At 40.7% G+C, this 27,052-nt stretch overlaps 1 protein-coding gene across 1 annotated transcript in view; it reads left to right on the top strand.

The window, feature by feature from the left end:
* The window catches only part of atp6v1c1b (ATPase H+ transporting V1 subunit C1b), a 49,930-nt gene extending 25,233 nt beyond the window's left edge, over positions 1-24,697 (top strand). Inside the window, exons 7-13 of the mRNA XM_060904752.1 lie at positions 3,397-3,495; positions 10,223-10,291; positions 14,430-14,522; positions 16,551-16,644; positions 23,462-23,559; positions 23,640-23,763; positions 23,848-24,697. Coding sequence (XP_060760735.1) covers positions 3,397-3,495; positions 10,223-10,291; positions 14,430-14,522; positions 16,551-16,644; positions 23,462-23,559; positions 23,640-23,763; positions 23,848-23,943 — 673 coding nt within the window. The 3' untranslated portion in view covers positions 23,944-24,697. The remainder of the gene's footprint in view (positions 1-3,396; positions 3,496-10,222; positions 10,292-14,429; positions 14,523-16,550; positions 16,645-23,461; positions 23,560-23,639; positions 23,764-23,847) is intronic.
* The last annotated feature ends 2,355 nt before the right edge of the window (positions 24,698-27,052 follow it).

Raw genomic sequence — 27,052 nt, 5'->3', positions numbered from 1 at the left:
CACCAATCGTGATGATATAAAAGTTCCAAGTTTGACACCTGCCCGCTTCAACCGTGCTGCTGGCACACTATGTCCTTGACCCTCGTCGCCCTGAGCCAATCGGTATAATTATATCATTACGTGGACCCCTCTGAGTCAAGCTTTTCCAGTACACTCGAACACACGCATACTTGGACGAATTATAACCAAAAACAAGGAAATTTGAATGATTTCCTCATTTTTTTTTTGTACTTTTGTGTATTGTCGTGTTGATGAATCAAACTTGATGCATTTGCCGTGAAACGAGACGAGCTACTTTAGACTGGTTCCCTGCCCTCTTAGCGCCTGTGTGCCTGTTGCTTAGGTTGCCAGCACTAACTTTTATCATCCGATCGGATGATTACCATTAAAGTTTTACTCACCCTTGCACAGACTTTAGTTGTCTCGGACGATCGGACATGTATATAATTTTTTTTTTCACTTTCTTATATTTGCTAATTCAATGCATAAAAAACCTCAACGCTGTTACTGAACAGCAAAATGCAGCCCATGTCAACATAGAAACGTAAAAAGTGAGATTTTTGCGTGAAATGAATGAACACATTTTTGAACACGCGTTTCCTTTAATAACAAGATTCAGCTGAGAAAAATGATTACAAGTGTAATTTTTTTTAAAAGTTGCAAGTGTGTGGAATCTCGCTAATTATAACGCTTTTTAAAAAAAAAATTTAATACACCACGTTGGACTCAAGATCACGCGATCCGAAATGGGTAAACACAAATCCACATGGCTGCGGAATATTCGCTAAGGACGATCTTGAAAGCATATAAGTGCAGAAGGTGTGTTTATTAATACAAGTGAAAGCATAAACAATCCAGAACGGCAGGCAGAATCGTAAAATGGTGAAACAGGCAATAGGTCGAGCGAGGCACAAACAGGCTTTCGTAGACTCGGCAGAATCAAAGGCGAAAAACAGGAAATCAAGGATCAGGAAACCAACCAAGGAAATAAGGCTTGGTAATGTATCAGCGATGCAACTCAATACTTCGCAAAGTAAGTGCGTTTTCATAGTTTTTATATCGGCGCGCTGATTGTGCCTTAATCCTGTGCAGGTGCAAGTCGTTTACGGCGCGGCGAGAGAGTCCGCTTGAACTAGCATTAACGTTAACTGGCTAGCTAACTTATTACTTACCCAGTAGCTTACTAGGTTTATTAGCACTTTCTTGTTAATTCATACAAATTTCTAGCTACAAAGTAAGCTGTCTCCCTGACACATTATTCTGAGCTTTACCCAAAGGCTGTACAAGCACTTAGACTACCGTTCAAAAGTTTGGGGTCACTTTGAAATGTCCTTATTTTTGAAAGAAAAGCACTGTTCTTTTCAATGAAGATCACTTTAAACTAATCAGAAATCCACTCTATACATTGCTAATGTGGTAAATGACTATTCTAGCTGCAAATGTCTGGTTTTTGGTGCAATATCTCCATAGGTGTATAGAGGCCCATTTCCAGCAACTCTCACTCCAGTGTTCTAATGGTACAATGTGTTTGCTCATTGCCTCAGAAGGCTAATGGATGATTAGAAAAGCCTTGTACAATCATGTTAGCACAGCTGAAAACAGTTTAGCTCTTTAGAGAAGCTATAGAGATCTTGCAGTCACGTGACCGGAAAGTACACAACCGCCATCTTGTCGGTCAAAAACAACGCTGAATACTGCTGCACTCGTGTACAGAATGGATCAATTTCAACCGACGGACTACACGGCTCATTTTTCTAATGAACAGATAACTAGATATACGTCTAAAATAAACGATCTACAGATTAGTGACCCTTATGGCTTACCGGACGGAGTTTTCACGACCGGATTTTGAACTGCCAGCGGAATACCCGGACGTGTATAATTACCTCATTAACTTTCCCTCGCTGTTCAGTGGTGAAGCACTACGTGCTTATAAATCTCTGGACAGTTATCTTTACAGAAATTCAGGATTTGTCAGCGACTCAGATGTGGCATCTTGTAAACAAGAATCCTCATTGGATGGGTAAGTCACTTAAGTATTGAGTATAGCACTGACCAGCCGATTATAGAATAGAATAAGGTAATTCCAAATCGTCCGTGTTGTTTACCTGGATCTGGCGTTGGAGAGATAGAGGCTTAGCAGTGGAGATTTGAGTAGCTGTTTTCTGAGCTTAGTCAACAGGCCGGCTCTGCAGCCTCGCTTTTGCTTCCGCTCCCGGCGCCGCCTCCTTCACTTTGCTTCCGATAACCATCCACGGAGATCCCGCTGGTCTCGCTATCTCGTTCGGAATGTTTTTTTTTTTTCTCGTCCGGAATGTTGTGCATGCGATGGAAATCGCTACAAACCGTCATTTTCTGCTGGAAACCAATGTCCAGTAAGTCCATACGGTTGTAGTGGATATTGAAGTCCGGTACAGACGAACAACACGCAAAAATACACATGAAAAACATAAAAAACGTGCACAGGTAGGGAGAGCTTGTAGCCGCAGCCGTTGTAGTAGAATTGTATATAGTAGGGTTTTCCAGAAGAAAAGGTAGAAGTAAAAGCAGAAGTAGAACCAGAAGTAGAAGGCGGAATATGGCGTTTGACCGACAAGATGGCGTCTGTCACAATCTGGATCGGCTGTGACGTCACATGCAAGTGCTCCATAAAACTGACCTTCCTTTGAGCAGATTGAGTTTCTGGAGCATCACATTTGTGGGGTCGATTAAATGCTCAAAATGGCCAGAAAAATGTCTTGACTATATTTTCTATTCATTTTACAACTTATGGTGGGAAATAAAAGTGTGACTTTTCATGGAAAACACAAAATTGTCTGGGTGACGCCAAACTTTTGAACGGTAGTGTATGTCTGTGGATTTCCTCGAGCTTTGCGGGAAGTGACCTTTCTCTTGTAATCTTGTGTTGAGCGTCAGGTTTTAATCTCCTTACTTTGCGTTCGGTGTTAGTAAAATCCTCCTCGCTAAAATGTACCGAAGACGCGTTTATCGAAGTAGATAGACAGCTTGAAATCTTTTCTTTTACTTCTTGTCATCCAAATCTAAAAGAAATACAAATTTAACTGGCTCAGCAAGACGAAGGTTTCACTGCTACAGCGCACGCAACTACAAACAAATTTGCGTTGGTTGTTTGTTTGTTTGGTAAATGTAATAATTTCTTCCCTCCTGAAGTCTTTTACTTCTCGGAAAAGAATGAAATGATCGACTACTGTCAGTTAAATTGTTATTGCAGCCGTAAGCTGCGCAGTAATGTACCATTTTGTGTCGTATCTCAGACTTTGTAGTTCATGAATACGGATAATCCATACAAACACGTGAGGCGTGTCTCTGATGGAGCCGAGGAGGTGTATTTCCCACTTTTCATCCCTGATCTGATGAACGTTTTGTATTCACTAGGGGGAGTCTTCTGACCAGAAGTCTAGCTGACCTTGTGAAGAAAGAGGATTTCGTCCTGGACTCGGAATATCTTATAACTCTGCTTGTCGTCGTTCCAAAGTAAGTTTTATGGCTTGTAAATCAGTGTTTGGTGTCTTTTACTAAGCAATATTGTATCGTAAACGCTGGTGTTTAAAAGACATGGAGCAGATTCTGATTTGAATAGATTTCATGTGGAACAGTATCCATGGATACTGAGAGACATAACGAGTCAGAAGGAAAGCAAATCTCATCAATAGCAAGCAGTAATAAGTTGATGAAATCACCACGCTGAGCTGAACCTGACGGTGCAGGAGATACAACACGCCTCGAGAATCGGTGATGCTGATAAGTGTTATGTCACAGATAATCACACTCGCAGCTAATGGAACACATGAGTTGACCGTAGTTGCTTGCAGCCGTTTCTCAGTGTTGCATTTGATATGTTTGAAGTGTATTATAGGAGTTAGACACCATTTCTTAAAGGAGAACTGAAGTCGTTTTTAAACTTGCTTTATTTCTTAATTAACGTGTTATTCAGTTACGTTTTCGGTTTTAGTAACCTTATATCGTGACTCGTAATGGGAACTAACTGCAATTAAATATTATACTTATCGGCCTATTCGGTTTTTAGCCGTGTTGAATTTAGTTCGTTTGGTCCACGGCAGGCGTCGCTTATCCGCGCGATCTTCACGAGACTGGTGCGAGACTTCGAAACGTGAAGTGTCAGCCAGGTGTCAGTGCCGCCATTTTTGAAAACTGTTTTCCAAACGAAATATTGCACAAAAACGAGTTTAAATGACGATTACTGCCTACTTTTTTTTTTTTCAAACTTTCCTGATTGCTATCAAAACAAAACTTCTTCCGGCTTGATCACGTCAGCGTTCGAAAGAGAGCGCGCACGTCTTTTGACAACGTCGGCAGATGTCGGTCGCTTTGATTTCCGCTGTACGTTTTACTTCCGTCCTACGATGTCTCGCACAGGTCTCAACGAATCTCGTTTACAGCCATCGCTTTGACATATGGACTGATATATTACAGAGCATATTTCAAACACTCATAACTTGCTATAGCAGCGACAAAATAGCGATCAAAAATGCATTCCGATATTTAATAAAATGAGAAACAGAATTTTGATTTTTTTAAAAATTGCTTTCAGTTCTCCTTTAAGCACCAAGACCAAAGCTGTGTCTGAAATCACTCACTCGTTCACTACTCCCTACTCACTATATAGGGAATTACTATATAGAGGACTATATAGTGAGCTCATTGGTAAAATGGGGGGGGGGGGGGGGACACTTTCGGACACTACTCCGCTACGCCGTTATTTACGTCATTACTGTCGCACAATTAAAACGTGCCAGATCAGTCGGCTGGTGGGTTTTCAAAATAAAATACACGCATGTGTTTTGGTGATAAATCCATATTATACTGAGCGTATTTCCTGCATTAATCAATACAAAGTACTGTGTGTCGGTTGCGTCTTTCAGTTCTTTTAAATCGAGGCTGAATCCTTTCGTTCTTCTTTGCTGCTGCCTTTTATTAAATCAAATTTTTTGATTGATTTAATTCCTTGCTCTGAACTATAACTTTTATTCTTGCATTTTATGTCTTATTCTGTTTTAGCGTATTTTCTATTCTCTTACTATTTTTAATTGTACTCGAATGTCCGTTTATAATGTGTTTCTTCCTCCATCCGTTCACCCCCAAGACACGACAATATTATTGCCATTTTCACACCACAACTTATAAATTTGTCTCGTGCACGTTGTCAGAAGGGGGGAAAAAAAACAAAAAACAAACTACTGCTATACTCAATCTAAAATACATAACGGTTTTTATGAAACAGCTTTTCTTTCAGCGCGACCGCAATGCATGATGGGATGTATTGCTTGGTTAGTGACCGTCGGTTGTACACTACTTTTCACGATGCATTGTGGGATACTATGAGTGCACTATACTGTATAGGGTGTAATAATTCTCACTATACATTCGGACAGCACTACAAAATGGCGAACTCACTATATAGTCCACTATACAGTGAGTGGCGAGTGATTTCGGACACAGGGAGAATCATACGTTTTTCATCAGTGGATTTTAGTTTATTAAAATGACTGATGCAACTGTGTAAGTTGCGTTTTGTTTGTTTTTCAAAATTAAAATGTGAAAATTCGGAAGCGCTTTTTATATATCATTTTTCTTGACTCTGTACCCAAAAAAAAAAGGCCTTTCTGATTGTTTCTACTTGTTTTATGACACATAATCGATCAAATATTCACGAGTACGGATGTGACCAAGAGCCTGGTGCAATACATCTTGGCTCAAACACGTCGCCTGGAAGTACGAGTTGAATATTGTGCAGGCTGGGTTGTATACTTTATAATTTTACCCTAAAATAAATTTTGGGTGGTTAAATTATTCTTAAATTGTTGGGGGCGTCGTGGCTCAGGTGGATAAGGCGCCATACCATAAATCCGGGGACCTGGGTTTGATTCCGGCCCGAAGTCATTTCCCGATCCCTCCCCGTCTCTCTCTCCCGCTCATTTCCTGTCTCTACACTGTCCTATCCAATAATAAAGGTGAAAAAAGGAAAAAGGCCCCAAAAATATTTTTTATATATATATATATTCTTAAATTGCATCACCTGGAAAATCCTGCTGATTTTTCAGCCAGGATGTCACCTTTTCGTTACCTTGCTACTTTTAAAAAGCACGTCAAGTCAAGTCAAATGCTTTTATTTGTCACATACATTTTACATGTCGTGAAATGTTGAAGGGGTCATCAGCTCAGCATATATATATATATATATATATATATATATATATATATATATATATATAAATAAATTAGTGCTGTCAAGCGATTAAAATATTTAATCGTGATTAATGTCGCGACAGTCATAGTTAACTCGCAATTAATCGCAATTTAATCGCACATTTTTGTCACATAAAAAAACATTGTAATTCTCTTATCAGCATAAAAAAGTGAATGGGCTTGCTTTGTACCAATGTTTTTTTTTTTTTTATTGCAAAGCATAACACGTCTTCACACAGCCACTGCAAAGTGAAACCTAAGCTGAGCACCGGTGCGGGGCTAGCAAGAGAACCATGAGTGAAATGATCTACTGTTGAATTATCCATCTTTTTTTTTTTTTTTAATCTCCATTGTTCGTTGATAAATATTGCATTGAATCTGATCTTTACTGTTTCAGCTCACTTAACACATTTTGTACTTTTACACTTTCTGCCTGTTGATGCGTCGCGCTGTCCAATCAGAGGCGGCCAAATTTGCATATTACAGGAAGGATTTCTGGGATAGCATTGAGTTTACAGTGCAGAGGGATCTGGCTTCTTTAGACGCTGTCTTCTTAAAACTGAATAAATATTTAAAAAGAGCCAAATGAGCCAGTCTTTTGAACGGCTCTTTTCAAAGAACGGATCACAAAGATGCGGATCCCATCAAAGAGCCATAAATCCCATCTCTACTATCGCGCCCCGCCCGCGCTGGTTCTTTGGGAGGAGGGCAGAGGACTCTGGCTGTGCGGGGCGTGGCATTACAGTCTAGCTGCTATCGGTTTTCTAAGCAAAGTCTCTGTTCCAAGTTCCTGGCAGTTTCAAAAGCTTATGAAAAACCTACATCATGTCACAGAGCGTTAATCTCGCGATAAAAAAATTATCGCCGTTAAAATTGAGTCAAGTTAACGCGTTAATAACGCGACATTTTTGACAGCACTAAAATAAATAAATACATAAATAAAAAACAACATATGCAAATAAGTAAACGCACTAGAAAAGTAAAAGATGACTCTGTACATTAGGCTGTAATGCTAATTTTTAATTTGTCCTTCTTGATACTAGTTATACAGTAATTGCTGATAGACATCCAGGAAAATTTCTTTTTTTTTTTTTTATTTTTAAACTCGCTTCATTTATTTATTTATTAATTACTTCTTTTTATTGGGGTTCTAACAGTCAATACACATACTTCAGTCCAAGCTATGCATAGAACCACTTGATTTTTTTTGTCGTCATCCCCCTCCAAACTGAACATATTTAACAAAAGAGAAAAAAAACACATCAGGGCTCTCCCTATACATACATAATACTAAAGAAGAGTAAGACCCCGTCCACACGTAGCCGGGTATCTGCTAAATCGAAGATATTTTTCTCTGTTTTGGCCTGTCATCCACATGAAAACACATCAAAAACGAATATTTAAAAAAACTCCGGGCAAAGTGAAGATTTTTGAAAACTCCGTGTATGCCTTTTCGTGTAGACAGAGATAACCGGAGTTTTGCGTTTTAGAACGTCACAATCTGCGCCAAAAAAATGACAACAAATCTGCCCTGACGTCAAACATGCGACCTTTGTTTACTGCAGAAGCCAGATTAAGTATGGACTTAAGCTAGCCGCACACCACGGCGATCCACGCGGTACCGAACCGACCCATTTCAGAGCCGACTCCCGACAGGGCACGCACATATCCCCCGACTGTTGACGAGTGCAGTCGCGATTGAAGCGACACGTGACAACTTAATAGCTTTGTGATTGGCTATTGGATATAGTTACTGTTAAATCCAACACTTGAAGATGCTACAGGCTGAATTACAAATGACACAACATGGAATATGTAGCGCACTATCTAGGCTGCATGAGCTATTATTCCCAACCTTAAATAGTGCACTTATATAGGGGACTTAAAGCGATTTGGAATTCAGCCACACAACTTGAGCAGAGTGGCTTTCCAGCCCACTGTGTCTATGGATAAAGCTTCAGTCTATGGAATTACAGTATATACCTGCATTAGGTGCTACCAACACGCATTTCTCGCACTAGAAATTGTTTAATGATGTCACGTGTTATATGCGAAAGATATGATTGGCTATTGCTAGCGACTCTCGCCGATCAGTCTGGCTCCCGATTAGTTTTTCGAATCGGCTGTGAGATGAGTCGGTACCATCGAAAACTAGTCTTTACGCCTGACTCGCGACTTCAGTTGGCTCGGTACGCTGAAAATCGGCGTAGTGTGCAGCTAGCTAAAGAGTAATGGATCGGAGTAGTGCCTTGAAAGTGTTAATTATTGTGCAGGTGCTATTTACATGTTTAATTTTAGAAGCCCAACTACTGCTCCAAGAGCACAGGCGATGTGATTAGGGGGTAGGATTTGGGGAAATAGCCATCTACAGGTTTGGAATGCTTATGAATGTGATTGAAAACGCAGATGTTCGGTTATGTGTGGAAGGGATTTTTTTCGAAGACGAGGTGGTGTGGATAAAACATTTTTATAAACGGAGGGGGGGGAAAATGTTCGGTTTTAAAAATACCCGGCTACGTGTGTACATGGCATAAGACAGACCAAAAAAAATCTAATCAAGACAAGACAACACGCACACACCACCAGGCTGACGTAATTACATCTAAATTACTCAGACATGCTGTAGTCAGGTCCCATGTTCGTAATTGGGTAAGACAAAGTTCAGTCCAGCAGGGTCCACTGTGTCCAAAACTGGTTGCCATGTCTTGGTAAAACCCTCGACGTTGTCATGAAGGGTGTAAGTCAGTTTTTCCAGCGGAAGTACTCTTAGGCCCACTTTACACGGGGACGGTCTGAAACAAAAACGCAAAAGTCCGTTTTCGTTCTCACTTTTTTCCGCGTCTACACGACCGTTTTCAAGGAGGAAATCTGCGTCTATACGGTGACGCATAAATGTGTGGAATTCAATTGGATGTGCATGCCAGGCGGCTAGGTGGTGCTGTGAAAGACCTCCGCTATGTCTGCACGCATCCGCAACGTCTTCCGTCTTGTCTGATCTGCACATCTGCGCCGCGAAAACTTTGACTACTCTGGCTATGGTAAGTAAGAAAGTAAGAGCATACTATACCCGCTTCTGTTCATTAACGGTATATGTGCAGATTCGGTATAGATGTTCGAAGGAGTCCTGGACGTTTATTAAAGCTGCCAGAGCAGCTTGAAGGTCCGTTGGATCGATGTAATCAGACATGCTCTTACTTTTTTACTTACTTTCTTACTTCCCGGGCTGGCATGTACAGTATATGACATACGTATGACGTAAACGCGTACCCGACGTGAGCAGATCCGAGCAGAGTTTCGCGTATTGGGTAGTTTAGACGGATATGCAACGGGGGCTGTTTTTAACTTATCCACTCTGGAAGGCGTTTTCAATTTTTTCCGTTTTTCAGCCTCGGAAACGCCGTCCCCGTGTAGACGAAAGGCACTTCCGATAAAATATTTAGTCGTTTTTACCCGACAGCGTCCTCGTGTAAACGGGCCCTTAGTACTTCCGTATCCCAATTGTCCAGTGCAGGGGTGTCCTTAGAGATCCAGAAATTGAGAATAGTCTTCCTTGCTATGTCCAAGAGTATTCCAATCAGTTTAGCATTGTGAGTGTTCCTTGCCAGGATAATTTCTTAATTTTATCACTGAAATGAAAGTTTGTTGAAAATGAATCTGAAATGGTGAACTAAAAGGCGCATGAGAAATTAGAGAGGTTCTTGTGAATATTGTAAATATTATATTAAAGCCAAAAACCATTTTGAACATCATGTAATATTTTATTTCGAAATGAAAGAACACAAACCAGGCGTGGCTTCTCAGGCATTGAGGTACTGACATGGAAGTATGTTAATGTTTTTATCCATGTTACTTTTCAGTCAAAAAAAAAAAAAGACGACTTAGTATTTAGTCATTCTAGATCGAGACAGTCTTGATATTGCTAAAGACACCAAAATTGAAATGTTCTATGCAGCGGATCTGAACGTTCTAATATTGTAAACGTTCACTCACACAGAACAGGTTTTACGGACTGGGAGAAGTCGTATGAAACCCTCTCGGAGATGGTGGTTCCACGCTCTTCACAGTAAGTAATATCCGAGGATGAATGAATGTTCAAAATGGATCCTTTAAAACATGGGTAATATCTCAAGGAGATATGAAACTAACCCATGAGAACAAAAACTACTGAAGTAGAGGTTTGAAAGCCTTTGATATGTCATGCACATTTTCAGGAAAACCATATGAAATTGTAACAAACTTTTGTGTGTGTACACACAGTGCACACACGTACACACAGTGGTGCTTGAAAGTTTGTGAACCCTTTAGAATTTTCTATATTTCTGCATAAATATGACCTAAAACAACAACAGATTTTCACCCAAGTCCTAAAAGTAGATAAAGAGAACCCAGTTAAACAAATGAGACAAAAATATTATACTCGGTCATTTATTTATTGAGGAAAATGATCCAATATTACATATCTGTGAGTGGCAAAAGTATGTGAACCTTTGCTTTCAGTATGTGGTGTGGCCCCCTTGTGCAGCAATAACTGCAACTAAACGTTTGCGGTAACTGTTGATCAGTCCTGCACACCGGCTTGGAGGAATTTTAGCCCATTCCTCCGTACAGAACAGCTTCAACTCTGGGATGTTGGTGGGTTTCCTCACATGAACTGCTCACTTCAGGTCCTTCCACAACATTTCCATTGGATTAAGGTCAGGACTTTGACTTGGCCATTCCAAAACATTAACTTTTATTCTTCTTTAACCATCCTTTGGTAGAACGACTTGTGTACTTGGGGTCGTTGTCTTGCTGCATGACCCACCTTGTCTTGAGATTCAGTTCATGGACAGATGTCCTGACATTTTCCTTTAGAATTCGCTGGTATAATTCAGAATTCATTGTTCCATCAATGATGGCAAGCCGTCCTGGCCCAGATGCAGCAAAACAGGCCCAAACCATGATACTACCACCACCATGTTTCACAGATGGGATAAGGGTCTTATGCTGGAATGCAGTGTTTTCCTTTCTCCAAACATAATGCTTCTCATTTAAACCGAAAAGTTCTATTTTGGTCTCATCCGTCCACAAAACATTTTTCCAATAGCCTTCTGGCTTGTCCACGTGATCTTTAGCAAACTGCAGACGAGTAGCAATGTTCTTTTTGGAGAGCAGTGGCTTTCTCCTTGCAACCCTGCCATGAACACCATTGTTGTTCAGTGTTCTCCTGATGGTGGACTCATGAACATTAGCCAATGTACGAGAGGCCTTCAGTTGCTTAGAAGTTACCCTGGGGTCCTTTGTGACCTCGCCGACTATTACACGCCTTGCTCTTGGAGTGATCTTTGTTGGTCGACCACTCCTGGGGAGGGTAACAATGGTCTTGAACTTCCTCCATTTGTACACAATCTCTCTGACTGTGGATTGGTGGAGTCCAAACTCTTTAGAGATGGTTTTGTAACCTTTTCCAGCCTGATGAGCATCAACAACTCTTTAGAGATGGTTTTGTAACCTTTTCCAGCCTGATGAGCATCAACAACGCTTTTTCTGAGGTCCTCAGAAATCTCCTTTGTTCGTGCCATGATACACTTCCATAAACATGTGTTGTGAAGATCAGACTTTGATAGATCCCTGTTCTTTAAATAAAACAGGGTGCCCACTCACACCTGATTGTCATCCCATTGATTGACTCTAATTTCACCTTCAAATTAACTGCTAATCCTAGAGGGTTCACATACTTTTGCCACTCACAGATATGTAATATTGGATCATTTTCCTCAATAAATAAATGACCAAGTATAATATTTTTGTCTCATTTGTTTAACTGGGTTCTCTTTATCTACTTTTCGGACTTGTGTGAAAATCTGATGATGTTTTAGGTCATATTTATGCAGAAATATAGAAAATTTTAAAGGGTTTACAAACTTTCAAGCACCACTGTGTATATAGCACCACTGTGTATGTGTTTGTTTATATATATATATATACACACACACACACACACACACACACACACACACACACAAGTCTACACGCCCCGTTAAAATTATAGATTTTTCTGATGTAAAAAAAATTAAACCACGATAAATAATTTCAAAACTTTTCCCACCTTTTGATGTGACCTATAACCTGTACAATTCAACTGAAAAACAAACAAATCTGTTAGGGGGAAAAACATAAAAAATGTACACTAAGCTGGTTGCATAAGTGTGCACACCCTTAAACTAATACTTTGTTGAAGCACCTTTTGATTTAATTACAGCATTCAGTCTTTCTGGATTCACATCGGCCATCAATTAAAATGACTCTGATTAACCCCAAATTAAGTTCAGACATTTCCTCAGTTGCCTCCTCCAGCAAAAGCCAGGGTTCACAGAGAGCTTACAAAGCATCAAAGGGATCTCATTGTTGAAAGGTGTCAGTCAGGAGAAGGGGACAAAAACATTTCCACGGCATTAGATATACCATGGAGCACAGTGAAGACAGTCAAGAAGTGGAGAAACTATGGGACAACAGTGACATTACTGAGAACTGGACATCCCTCCAAAATTGATGAAAAGACAAGATGAAAACTGGTCAGGGAGGCTGCCGAGAGGCCTACAGCAACACTGAAGGAGCTGCAGGGATTTCTGCCAAGTACTGGTTGTGTATTACATGTGATAACAATCTCCCGTATTCTCCATATGTCTGGACTATGATGTAGGGTCAAAGAAAAACATCCAGGCCTGGCTAAATTTTGCAAAAAAATACATCAACTCTCCCAAAAGCATGTGGGAAAATGTGTTCTGGTCTGATGAAACCAAGGTTGAACTTTTTGGCCACAGTTCCAAAAGGTTTTTGCGCCAAACATGCAACACCAAAAGAACACCATCCCCACGGTGAAGCATGGTGGTGGCAGCATCATGCTGTGGGGTTGTTTTTCTTCAGCTGGAACAGGGGCTTTAGTCAAGGTGGAGGGAATTGTGAACAGTTCTAAACACCAGTCCATTTTGGCCCAAAACCTTCAGGTGTCTGCTAGGAAGCTGAAGATGAAGAGGAATTTCATCTTTCAGCATGGCAATGAAACTTTCCAAAACAGTTTAGGAACGGCCCAGCCAGAGCCCAGACCTAAATCCAATTGAAAATCTGTACGGTGACCTGAAGAGGGCTGCGCACAAGACACGCCTTCGCAATCTGACAGATTTGCAGCGCTTTTACAAGGAAGAGTGGGCAAATACTGCCAAGTCTAGATGTGGCAGGCTGATAGACTCCGACCCAAAAAGACCGAATGCTGTAATTAAATCAAAAGGTGCTTCAACAAAGTATTAGTTTAAGGGTGCGCACACTTGCACAACCAGCTTATGGTACGTTTTTTATTTTTTATGTCCCCCCCCCCCCCCAACAGATTTATTTGTTTTTCAATTGAATTGTACAGGTCACATTAAAGGTGGGAAAAGTTTTTAAATTACTTATCATGGTCTCATAAGTTTTTCTGATGTAAAAAAAAAAAAAAAATCATTTTAACGGGGTGTGTACACTTTTTATATCTGCTGTACGTCTTTCAGTAATTCATATCAAACCTTTATGATGTATATTGGTAAAGAATGATGTAATATGGTTTGAGAAAAACAGTGCAGTCAGACTTTTGGAGCTCAGCCAACTCCCAGTGGCTTGGAAAACTGTGCTTGAAATTAAACAAGCTATCTCTCGTACTTGTGTACCTTCTCCATCCGTCACTTGGAAACAGACACCTTGACCTGGGTGATTTGCGGAAACCAATTAAACTCCTCCCTCTGTGTCGTCTTGGTGACAAGCACAGGAACAAGGACCTTAGCCCTATGCTCACACGTGCATGCACACACCGTTATCTACCCAGTTATTGGGAAAAATTGAAAAGAAACCTTGAGAAAATATTGTCCAATTGAACATTTTATATTTTTATTCCTTTTTCCATACTTTTGCCGTGTTCTCTTTTTTGTGGTGGTTTTGTGATGTATTGATCACAGACATTATCTTTTGACACTGATTGCTCACCATCGTCTTACATTTTTTAAAGTTTTTATGTAATATTTATTACATTCGTCAAGTTTTTTTTTCCATCATTATTGACACACCTGTTCTTGGAGTTACTGCCTTGTCAGTGGCGTAATCGTGAATTATAAACCTGATGTTATCCTTTCACATCTTGTTTTGCCGGGCAAATTCTCAAAATCTCAAATTTTCACCCCATCCTTCTTTCATAGCCTGCTTTTTGAAGACCAGGACAGTGGGCTCTTCAGCGTCACCCTCTTTCAAAAGGCAATAGATGACTTCAGACTCAAAGCCAGAGAAAATAAGTGAGTATCTCAAGAGCTATTTTACATTTGGCCGGAAGTTATAATATACACTGTCTTGCAAAAGTATTCATCCCCCTTGGTGTTTGTCCTGTTTCGTTGCATTACAAGCTGGAATTAAAATGGATTTTTGGAGGGTTAGCACCATTTGATTTACACAACATGCCTACAAGGTGCAAGTTGTTTTATTGTGACACGAACAATAAGATGAAAAAACAGAAATCTGGAGTGTGTATAGATATTCAAACCCCCTCCTGAAGTCAGTATTTTGTAAAGCCACCTCTTACTGCAATTCCAGCTGCAAGTCTCTTGGGGTATGTCTATATGAGCTTAGCACATCTAGCCACTGGGATTTTTGCCCATTCCTCGAGGCAAAACTGCTCCAACTCCTTCAAGTTAGATGGGTTGCGTTGGTGTCCAGCAATCTTCAAGTTCTGCCACAGATTCTCAATTGGATTGAGGTCTGGGCTTTGACTAGGCCATTCCAAGACATTTAAATGTTTCCCTTTAAACCACTCCAGTGTAGCTTTAGCAGTAAGTTTAGGGTCATTGTCCTGCTGGAACGTGAACCTTCATCCCAGTCTCAAACCTCTGGCCGACTCAAACAGGTTTTCCTCCAGAATTGCCCTGTATTTAGTGCCATCCAGCTTTCCTTCACTCCTGACCAGCTTTCCTGTCCCTGAAGATGAAAAACATCCCCACAGCATGATGCCGCCACCACCATGCTTCACTGTAGGAATGGTGTTCTCAGGGTGTTGGGTTTGCGCCACACATGGTGTTTCCCATGATGGCCAAAAAGATCAATTTTAGTCTCATTTGACCAGAGAATCTTCTTCCATGTGTTTGGGGAGTCTGCCACATGCTGTTGGACAAACTCCAAACGTGTTTTCTTAAGCAATGGCTTTTTTCTGGCCATTCTTCCATAAAGCCCCGCCCACTCTGTGGAGTGTACGGCTTAAAGTGGTCCTATGGACAGATACTCCCATCTCCGCTGTGGATCTTTGCAGCTCCTTCAGTGTTATCTTTGGTGTCTTTGTTGCATCTCTGATTAATGCCCTCCTTCCCCGGTCTGTGAGTTTTGGTGGGCGGCCTTCTCTTGTCAGGTTTGTAGTGGTGCCATATTCTTTCCATTTTGCTATAATGGATTTAATGGTGCTCTGTGGGATATTCAAAGTTTGGGATATTTTTTATAACCCAACCCTGATCTATACTTCTCCACAACTTTGTCTCTGACCTGTTTGGAGGCTCCTTGGTTTTCATGTTGCTTGCTTAGTAGTGTTGCAGAGTCAGGGTCCTTCCAGAACAGGTTGATTTATACAGACATCATGTGACACTTTGATTGCACACAGGCGGATCTTAATCAACTAATTATGTGACTTAATTGAATCTTCTTCCATGTGTTTGGGGAGTCTGCCACATGCTGTTGGGCAAACTCCAAACGTGTTTTCTTAAGCAATGGCTTTTTTCTGGCCATTCTTCCATAAAGCCCCGCCCACTCTGTGGAGTATACGGCAGTATACGGCAGCTGGTTGGACCAGCTCTTATTTAGGGGTTTCATACGAAAGGGGGTGAATACCAATGTACACTCCAGATTTCTGTTTTTTCATCTTTAATTATTGTTTGTGTCACAATAAAACAACAATTTTCACCTTTAAAGTGGTCGGCATGTTGTGTAAATCAAATGACGCTACCCCTCCAGCAATCCATTTTAATTCCAGCTTGCAATGCGACAAAACAGGACAAACACCAAGGGGGATGAATACTTTTTTGCAAGATACTGTAGCATTTGTAAAGATGCTCAACGGTTTCATTATCCAACTGATCTGTTGATTCAGTGGTTCGAAGCCAATACTGAATTCCGTGACTTCGTATTTTAGCTTGCGTTCATGTTCGTGCATTAAACCTGAATGCCATTCTACCAGATCACAAAGCATTTACACCAGGCTGAGTGGAAAGATTTGATTTAAAAAAAAAAATACAACAACTAGATACAAGAAAGAGTCAAAGATAATTTTCTGTTCTTTACACCAGATTCATTGTGCGTGACTTCCAGTACAACGAAGATGAGCTGAAGGCCGACAAAGAGGAGATGACTCGGCTCTCTACAGACAAGAAGAAGCAGTTTGTATGATGCCGTACTACTCATTACTTATTTGTGTCCGTATGACGAGGTCAGTACCAATGGGTGACAAATTAAAGGGGAAAAAAACAGCATTGTGTGTTAGTAAGCCACCAGAATAGCATCAGTTCACCTTAATATAGATTCTGCGAGTCTCTGGATCTGTACTGGATACTGTTCTTCCAAAAGATATTCTCTCAAATGGTGACGTGGTGGTGGTTGGGAATGCTCTCTAAATCTAAATCACATGTTCAGTCAGGTTAAGATCTAGTGACCCTGAAGGCCATAGCGTACAATTTTATATCATTTTCATAATCAGGAAAACATTCAGTGAACCCTTGTATTTTGTGGATGGGGGCGGGGTCATCCTGCAAGAGACCACTCCCATCAGGATAGAAATATTTCATTACGGAATAAAGGTAATGAGTTCAGAATAACTTTGTATTGATTTGTAGTGATGCTCATCTGTAAATGGACCCAAAGCATGCGAGAAGAAATTTCCAACAACAGTGTAACAGTGACTCTCTCAAAAAAGTATTTTCCTTTAATTTGTCATCTAATTGTGTATACATTCCCCGGCCACTTTACAGAGGTGGACAGTAACGAAGTACATTTACTTGAGTACGGTACTTAAGTACACTTTTTGAGTATCTGTACTTTACTTGAGTATTTTTTTTGGAAACTTATGACTTTAACTTCACTACATTTGAAAGGCAAATATCGTACTTTTCACTCCACTACATTTCTATCAAGCTCCTCGTTACTCGTTACTATGAAGCAGGCGTGAAAGTGGATATTTTTTCTTTTCTTTTCTAAAACGTGATGATTTTTTCGCAGGTGACTCTGAGACAGTCTATCAGTAATCACTAGGGTCACGTCACGTCCATAGACTGTATAAAATCAAGTTCAGTGATTTCTCAGCAGCGTTATTTAACACGATCAGTTGATGGCAGAATGGAAGGAGGCAGTTCTTCTGGAGAATGCACGCACTCATGGCCCATGAACCCATGTTTCAGTTTTCTGAAAGGAATAAAGAGTTGTTTTGTTTTAAATGTTTGCTTTGTTTGCTGAAAACGAACCACATCACGGCCTACAAAAACTCGCCGTCCGACCTGCGGAAGCATATTGAGGGATATAAACGTTTTATTCCAAGAGAAAGCTTGCAGTGAAGTTGTCTGTGCTTTTAGAGCTAGCGATAACGTTGCAATAGCTATGCAGTCTGGTTAGTCAAATGACTTTCTATGGATTTGCCCACCAAGTTGCCGTCGCCTTGTCCACGGCTAATGTTTACACATAGCTAGTTAACTTGGACGCTGTTAGTTAGCATGTAAAAACAGAGTTACGCTAACATGAATAACGTTAACTTATCTGAAGTCCTTTCAGAAATATGTTTTAGCATAATCTTGCCAAATAAACAGAATGTAGAAATCTTTCTTTTCTAGTAGCGTTAGCTACCCAATATGATTTCGAGTTTAAAAAGAGTTTGCTAGCATGTCAGGTGGAGTTTCACTGACTAGCTAGCTTAACGTTAAACCGCCATGATGCACAGCATGCGTTCATTTTGTGAATTCACATTTCTGTCTTTAGTAATGGCGTTAGGTTTTGTAAGCGTTGTGGCAATAATACAACGATGCGTTGACAGAAAATGTATTTTTAAAAGCAAGTACTTCAGTACTTTTAACTTAAGTAAAAATTTGACTGGACAACTTTCACTTGTATCGGAGTAACATTTGACCTGTACTTTGACTTAAGGAATGAAGTTGGGTACTTTGTCCACCTCTGCCACTTTCTTAGGAACACCCATCCGCCTGCTGTTTTATGCAGTTATCTAATCGGCGAATCCCTCAATCGTCGCACAGTCACGCAGATACAAATCAAGAGCTTCAGTTAATGTTCACTTCAAACATCAGAACGGGAAAAATTGTGATCTCAAAGTGTGACTTTCTTTTTGTGGGTGTTGGTTTGAGCCAGATGGACTGGTTTGAGTATTTCAGAAAGTGCTGATCTCCTGCGGTTTTCATGCATAACAGTCTTTAAAGTTTACACAGAATGGTGCGAAAAACAAAAAGCACTGAGTGAGCGACAGTTCTGTGGGTGTTAACAAACGCCTTGTTGATAATTGAGCTCAGAGGAAAATGGCCAGATTGGTTCGAGCTTTTTTTTTTTTTGCCAGGAAGGATATAGTAACTCCGAGCAGAAAAGCATCTTTGCATGCAGCAGAAAACAGACGACCACACTGGGTTCCGCTCCTGCAGCCGAGAACAGGAATCTTCGAATCAAGAACAAGTTTATATTAGTGCTGTCAAGCGATTAAAATATTTAATCACGATTAATGTCGCGACTGTCATAGTTAACTCACGATTAATCGCAATTTAATCGCACATTTTTGTCACATGAAAAAACATTGTAATTCTCTTATCAGCATAAAAAAGTGAATGGGCTTGCTCACCGTTCGAACTACGGGGGTACTCGGGGGATCCGAGATCCCCTGAAACAGACATGAGATCCCTTGAAAACATGATTTGGGAAATGTTGGGGGGTCTCTAAAATATTGTCAAAATGATGTTTATTGACATAGCAATCGTGTGTAATGGGAAGAATTTGCGTATCCGAAGTGAGCGCGTAATGGAGATCCGCGCTCTGAGACAAGCGCAAGCACCCCCACCCCCACCAAGGGAAAAAAAGGGACCCCCCGAAAATATCGGCATAGTTCGAACACTGGTTGTACCAATGTGGGGCTGGAGCCGCCGATGGGAAAACGAAACTTAAGTCGAGCACCGTGGCTCTTCGGGGGAGGGCAGAGGACTCTGGCTGTGCGGGGCGTGGCATCATGTCACAGAGCGTTAATCTCGCGATAAAAAAATTATCGCCGTTAAAATTGAGTCAAGTTAACGCGTTAATAACGCGACATTTTTGACAGCACTACTTTATATTAAAGTGGCCAGTGGGTGTATGAAAGTAGAATATATAGCGACATTTTTTGAAAAGATTGTATTGCAGTATACAGTATGGTAATATATTTTTATCCATGTTAGTTCTTCGTATCTGGGACTCGGGTTATAAAAGTATCTACATTGGGGAAAATAAGTATTTGACACACTGCCGATTTTGCACGTTTTCCCACTTAGGCAAGGCAAGTTTATTTATATCGCACATTTCATACACAGTGGCAGTTCAATGTGCTTTACAGAAGTAAAAGCAGAACAGTAAACAATAGAAAATAAAATTACATAAAATAATTGGGGAAGAAAAATAATAAGAATTAAACAATAGTAGAAATAAAATGAAATAAAAGTTCAAAAAAGGAATCAGCCTCGAGATTAATTATTATTATGGGTTTAACTCATAAAGCTTACAAAGAATGGAGAGGTCTGTAATTTTTATCGTAGGTACACTTCAACTGTGAGAGACAGAATCTAAAAAAAAAATTCAGAAAATCACATTGTATGATTTTTTTAAAATAATTAATTTGCATTTTATTGCATGGAATAAGTATTTGATCACCTACCAACAAGCAAGAATTCTGGCTCTCACAGACCTGTTAGTTTTTCTTTAAGAAACCCTCCTATTCTCCACTCATTACCTGTATTAATTACACCTGTTTGAACTCGTTACCTCTATAAAAGACACCTGTCCACACACTTAATCAATCAGACTCCAACCTCTCCACCATGGGCAAGACCAAAGAGCTGTCTAAGGACAGCAGGGACAAAATTGTAGACCTGCACAAGGCTGGGATGGACTACAGGACAATAGGCAAGCAGCTTGGTGAGAAGGCAACAACTGTTGGCGCAATTATTTAGAAAATGGAAAAAACTCAAGATGACGGTCAGTCTCCCTCGGTCTGGGGCTCCGTGCAAGATCTCGCCTCGTGGGGTATCAATGATCATGAGAAAGGTGAGGGATCAGCCTAGAACGATATGGGAGGACCTGGTCAATGACCTGAAGAGAGCTGGGACCACAGTCTCAAAGATTACCATTAGTAACACACTACGCCATCATGGATGAAAATCCTGCAGCGCGCGCAAGGCCCCCCTGCTCAAGCCAGCACATGTCCAGGCCCGTCTGAAGTTTGCCAGTGACCATCTGGATGATCCAGAGGAGGCATGGGAGAAGGTCATGTGGTCAGATGAGACCAAAATAGAGCTTTTTGGTATAAACTCCACTCGCCATGTTTGGAGGAAGAAGAAGGATGAGTATAACCCCAAGAACACCATCCCAACTGTGAAGCATAGGAGTGGAAACATCATACTTTGGGGGTGCTTTTCTGCAAATGGGACAGGACGACTGCACCGTATTGAGGAGAGGATGGATGGGGTCATGTATCGTGAAATTTTGGGCAACAACCTCCTTCCCTCAGTAAGAGCATTGAAGATGGGTCATGGCTGGGTCTTCCAGCATGACGATGACCTGAAACACACAGTTAGGGCAACTAAGGAGTGGCTCCATAAGAAGCATTTCAAGGTCCTGGAGTGGCCTAGCCAGTCTCCAGACCTGAACCCAAAAGAAAATCTTTGGAGGGAGCTGAAACTCCGTGTTGCCCAGCGATAGCCCTGAAACCTGAAAGATCTGGAGAAGACCTGTATGGAGGAGTGGGCCACAGTCCCTGCTGCAGTGTATGCAAACCTGGTCAAGAACTATAGGCAAGGTCTGACCTCTGTAATTGTAAACAAGGGTTTCTGTACCAAATATTAAGTTCTGTTTTTCTATTGTATCAAATACTTATTTCATGCAATAAAATCCATGTTAATTATTTGAAAATCATACAAAGTGATTTTCTGGATTTTTTTTTTTTTAGATTCTGTCTCTCACAGTTGACGTGTACCTACGATAAAAATTACAGACCTCTCCATTCTTTGTAAGTGGAAAAACTTGCAAAATCGGCGGTGTATCAAATACTTATTTTCCCCACTGTATCGAGTCTGATGAGCTCCTGTTATATTCTGCACTTGTTACTCAACTGAAACTGTAGTTCTGCACATTGCTCTTACTGGGAACTCGTACTTGGAACATATATACTGACCCCTGGATTCCTCTAAGCTCCGTCTTTCCATACTCTGTATGAACTGGTGAAAATCACATGACCGTTAAGGAGCGTTGGTGTCTAATGTAATAGGTTACACTTGTGGTTTTTTTTTTTTTTTTTTACAGACCACATAACCCCCAAGCATAACTATGTCATCACTTGTTTATCGAAATGCATTATGAGGGATAGCCGGGATCGGTAGTTGGGCAACATAGCGGATGTTAGATTTAATTTTATGTGAGAGGAGTGATTTTTGCCATGCTCTGTCATGGAAGACAGTGAAGTTGGTGATTTAAAGAGGTGGAGAACATGTCAAGGGTTTACAGCAGGAAAATCTGAATCCAAGTCAAGCTTGGTGAGAAGGTAAGAGTCCAGACCGAGTCTACGACACTGTACAACATCTCATTATCTGTAGCCGCTTTATCCTGTTCTACAGGGTCGCAGGCAAGCTGGAGCCTATCCCAGCTGACTACGGGCGAAAGGCGGGGTACACCCTGGACAAGTCGCCAGGTCATCACAGGGCTGACACATAGACACAGACAACCATTCACACTCACATTCACACCTACGGTCAATTTAGAGTCACCAGTTAACCTAACCTGCATGTCTTTGGACTGTGGGGGAAACCAGAGCACCCGGAGGAAACCCACGCGGACACGGGGAGAACATGCAAACTCCGCACAGAAAGGCCCTCGCCAGCCACGGGGCTCGAACCCGGACCTTCTTGCTGTGAGGCGACAGCGCTAACCACTACGCCACCGTGCCGCCCACTGTACGACATCATCAAATCTCGGAATGTCTTATCAAAACATTTATAAATGAGTGATTAGTTAAATAAAACTTGATATCAGGAAACGTTACAAAAAAAAAATCTTTGGAAACCCGCTGATCTGCCGTGTCATGTTCAGTATAAATGTATTTACTTCAATAAACGCCGCTAGTGAGGTACACTGAACATTATCCATACTAGGGTGCATCAGTTGCCCCCTAAAAATGAAAAGTTCCTCTGATCATGCTGCATTTTTGTTTTTATGTTCCTTTTGGTAAGAAAACACACTGGGTGAAATATTTTGACAAAATTCAAAAGTTTAATGGTGGCACCAGGAGCTCAAAGTTATGGAAAAAGCAGCTATTTTATGACTTTTATGACAATTTCGATCACTTTTCATGAAACATTATGGCACCTTATAGAGTATACCAAATATCTTAGATCCACATTTTTAGTACATATTCTAAATATATCATCAAGCACAGTTTGAGTTTTAGCTGTTCATTGAATCATTGTTCAACTACTTTTAAACAATACAAATGTATTATGAATCACATTAATGCTTCTCAATCCCTTGCAAAGGTTCTTAACATGATCTCTGGCTCACAAGAAATCAATAAATGGAGTCCGACATTGTGATTCAAACCTTACGCGAAAACATAAAATAGGTGTTTTTTGGCAAAAAAAAAAAATGAACCTCATGGTGCTACCATTAGACTTTTGAATATGGTCAAAAAATTTCACAGGATGTCTTTATTGGTGAAAAGGAACACCCGAACAAAAACGCATCAGATTTTATGAAAGTGAGGGCAACTGATGCACCCTAGCACACAGCAATTCACTTTAGGCACGGTTAAAACCGCTTAGAAGTAACAATGCAGTGTTTAACAAAGGTGAACGTGAGCAATACGGCGGCGCTGACCCTGGGTATCACCCATAATGCATTGCGGTAACCAAGCGACAACGTGGTTAGGGTTATTATGAGTGTGTTGTGATAAGGGAGTAAACCTGCCTTTGTGTTTCTACAGGGCCCACTGGTACGGTGGCTGAAGGTGAATTTTAGTGAAGCATTCATCGCATGGATTCATATCAAGGCTCTTCGGGTTTTTACCGAATCAGTTTTGAGGTAAAATCATGTGGGTTTATCATAATGCATCATGTTTTGCTGAATCTAAAACTTCAATCGTAGTTCCTGTGGTCTTATAGGTATGGCTTGCCAGTCAACTTCCAGGCCATGCTTTTGCAGCCCAGTAAGAAAAACATGAAAAAGCTGCGTGAGGTCCTCCATGAGCTTTACAAACATCTGGACAGCAGTGCTGCTATTATTGATGTGAGTCAGCGCCAATTTAACTTTGGACCCCATTGTCGAAAATGAACATCTTTTACATTTTTACGAACGTCTCTTTCCCTTTAGGCGTCCATGGATATACCGGGTCTGAACCTGAGCCAGCAGGAATATTACCCCTACGTATATTACAAGATTGACTGCAGCCTTCTTGATTCTAAATAAAACCACACCATCGTGTTTTAATTTCATGTTCAGGCGAATGTTTCAGAACTTTTGAGCTAAGCGTGTCCCCCCCCCCCCCCCCCCCCCCCCAATAATTACTTTGATATTTGAGGTTTAATTTAGTAACTGTATACGACAGTATGAGGTTTATAGTGGAGGTTATTAGTAGCTATTAAAGTCTTAAAACTGTATGTTGGAATTTTTTTTTTTTTAAACCTCCTCCTTTAGCTTTCAGAAATGATTAAATGGACTCAACTGTAGTAAAAGCGCAATTACTGTGGATTAAAAAAAAAAATCTTCTGGCTCAAAAATACTCAACCATTCCATTAGTATATGAATCGTATTCTCTCTTTGTTCACTGTACCCTTCCTTCCACAGATCGCAGATGATAATGTCAAATGATAATTATAGAATCCAGGGTTTTAGTGACGTTCTGGCTTGTGTGATATGTTTCTTGATGGTGCACATTTTTACACTGGAACATTCTCAGCGTGAGCATGACTGTCCTGTTTTGTCTCTTCCACAGTTCTCTATAAAGGTGCTGTTTTGGTCAGGCTTTAAGTCGTCGTATGACCATTTGTGATTCCTGCTTTATCCGCACACACATGTCTGTTTATAGTGTCAGTAATTGTGTTTGTGTTTCGTTTTGTTGTCTGAAGACTTGCTGTATTCGTCGGTTTTGACCTTTGCCACTGCATGATAACGTGATTGATTATGTGCTTTCGTGAAATACCAATAAATGTTTCAAAACTTATTTTCAGTTCTTTTTCATAGCAAAGGTGGCTGATATATCACCACATCCTGATGAGACTTAACATTTTTTTATATTAAACAATACAATGCCCTCCATAATTATTGGCACTCGTAGTAAAAAGGGTTAGAAAAAAATCCACCTTTTGGTAATGTCGATTCATCTCGCACTGGGGGGAAAAAAAAAGAAGAGGAGAAAAATCCAACCTTTAATCTCATCTCATCTCATCTCATCATCTGTAGCCGCTTTATTCTTCTACAGGGTCGCAGGCAAGCTGGAGCCTATCCCAGCTGACTACGGGTGAAAGGCGGGGTACACCCTGGACAAGTCGCCAGGTCATCACAGGGCTGACACATAGACACAGACAACCATTCACACTCACATTCACACCTACGGTCAATTTAGAGTCACCAGTTAACCTAACCTGCATGTCTTTGGACTGTGGGGGAAACCGGAGCACCCGGAGGAAACCCACGCGGACACGGGGAGAACATGCAAACTCCGCACAGAAAGGCCCTCGCCAGCCACGGGGCTCGAACCCGGACCTTCTTGCTGTGAGGCAACAGCGCTAACCACTACACCACCGTGCCGCCCTCCAACCTTTAATTGGAAAATTTATTCAGAGAAAAACAAATCCCTCATCAAGAAATATATTTTCAACAACAACAAAAATAAAAGTGCGGTACTCCTACATTTAATACTTTGTACAGCCTTTCTTTGTCAGTAAAACCAGCTTAATTCTGTGCGCAGTTAACCATTTTTGTCTTGATTTAGACACGTTAAGGAAGATCCAATGGCGACCCAGTTTTAGTTTCCTGGCAGAGGAGTCAGATTTTGATTTAAAATGTCCTGGTATTTCATGGAGTCCATGATGCCATGGCCCCGAACAAGGTTTCAGGGACTTTGGAGGAAAAACAGCCTCAAAACAATCATCACAGAACCTCCACCACATTTTACAGTAGGGATCGGGTTCTTTTCATTATAGCCATCCTTCTTTTTATACCAAACCCACCTCAAGTGCTTATTTTTTTTAAAAAATATTTTTTGGGGCTTTTTTCACCTTTTATTATTGGATAGGACAGTGTAGAGACAGGAAATGAGTGGGAGAGAGAGACGGGGAGGGACCGCGAAATGACCTCGGGCCGGAATCGAACCCGGGTCCCCGGACCCATGGCATGACGCCTCATCCACCCAAGCCACGACGCCCCCCACCTCAAGTGCTTATTGCCCAAAATCTCCTTTTTATTATTCATTCATTCATTTTCATCAGACCATAGAACATGGTTTCAGTCAAAGTTGTAGTCGTGTTTTTCACAAACTTCATGTACTTATGTTTGTCGTTAACTGACAGAAAAAGCTTTTTTCCCTTTTCCTTCTTCTGGCAAACCTTCCGAATAATCTGTTAGCATGGAGGTGGAGTCTGATGGTGGTTTTGGACACTAGGAAATCCCAAGATTTTACTTTTTCTTGTAATTCACCAACGGTGATCCTTGGGGATTTTTATTTATTTATTTATTACCTCTCTTACCCTCCTCCTCACTGTACTTGGGGGCAAAATAAACTTGGGCCCTGTTCCAGGTAAGTTTGTAACAGTTCCAGTTGGTGTCCACTTTTTTATTTTATTTTATTATTGCCGCCCTAACAGTCGAAATGGACATTTTCAGGCGAGAACTTTTCTTAAAAAAATAATTATTCCCTGACTTATGAACATCAACACCCTTCTCCCTCATTTGGTTTGTGTGTCTCTTATCTTTCCCATGTTGATGAATGACTAAGGGAATTTGGCCTCCGTGTCACCTCATATTTGTCCCCCAGTTAATCAGGAAGTCATGGATTACAGCTTGAAAATTCCTACACACTCCAGTCAACTCAAAAATACTGTACAATTTAAATGGAAAACATGCTTCAGTGACATTGTGTTCACTATAATTTCCGGACATCGGGGCGCAGATAGGATTTTTCAACTGGGGGGGACTGAGCTGTCAGCAAATGATTCCATTTTGTGTAAATGCATATATATATATATATATATATATATATATATATATATATATATATGTGTATGTACGTATATGTATGTATGTGTGTACTGAAGCTTCAATATACATTCGAATTGTGAGTTTTCTAACTGAATGAACATTGGTAGACAAAGGCCTACCTGGTCAACATTGCTCGGTTTTTGAAAAAACGCTGTAGCTAATTGTTTTTTGTTTTTTCATTGTTGACCCCACCAGGGATTGCCTGCAGGCCAGGAGGACAATGTTAACATCTTGAATCTCATAATTTCAGTTAACAGTTGCTGCTTACTAAAATAACATTATACATAAAAATAACATTAAAAGATATTCACCTACAGCC

The sequence above is a fragment of the Neoarius graeffei genome, chromosome 22 (genome assembly GCF_027579695.1).
Source record: "Neoarius graeffei isolate fNeoGra1 chromosome 22, fNeoGra1.pri, whole genome shotgun sequence".
NCBI lineage: Eukaryota > Metazoa > Chordata > Actinopteri > Siluriformes > Ariidae > Neoarius > Neoarius graeffei.
The sequence above is the reverse complement of the archived record's forward strand: the minus strand, read 5'-3'. Positions and strand labels throughout refer to the sequence as shown.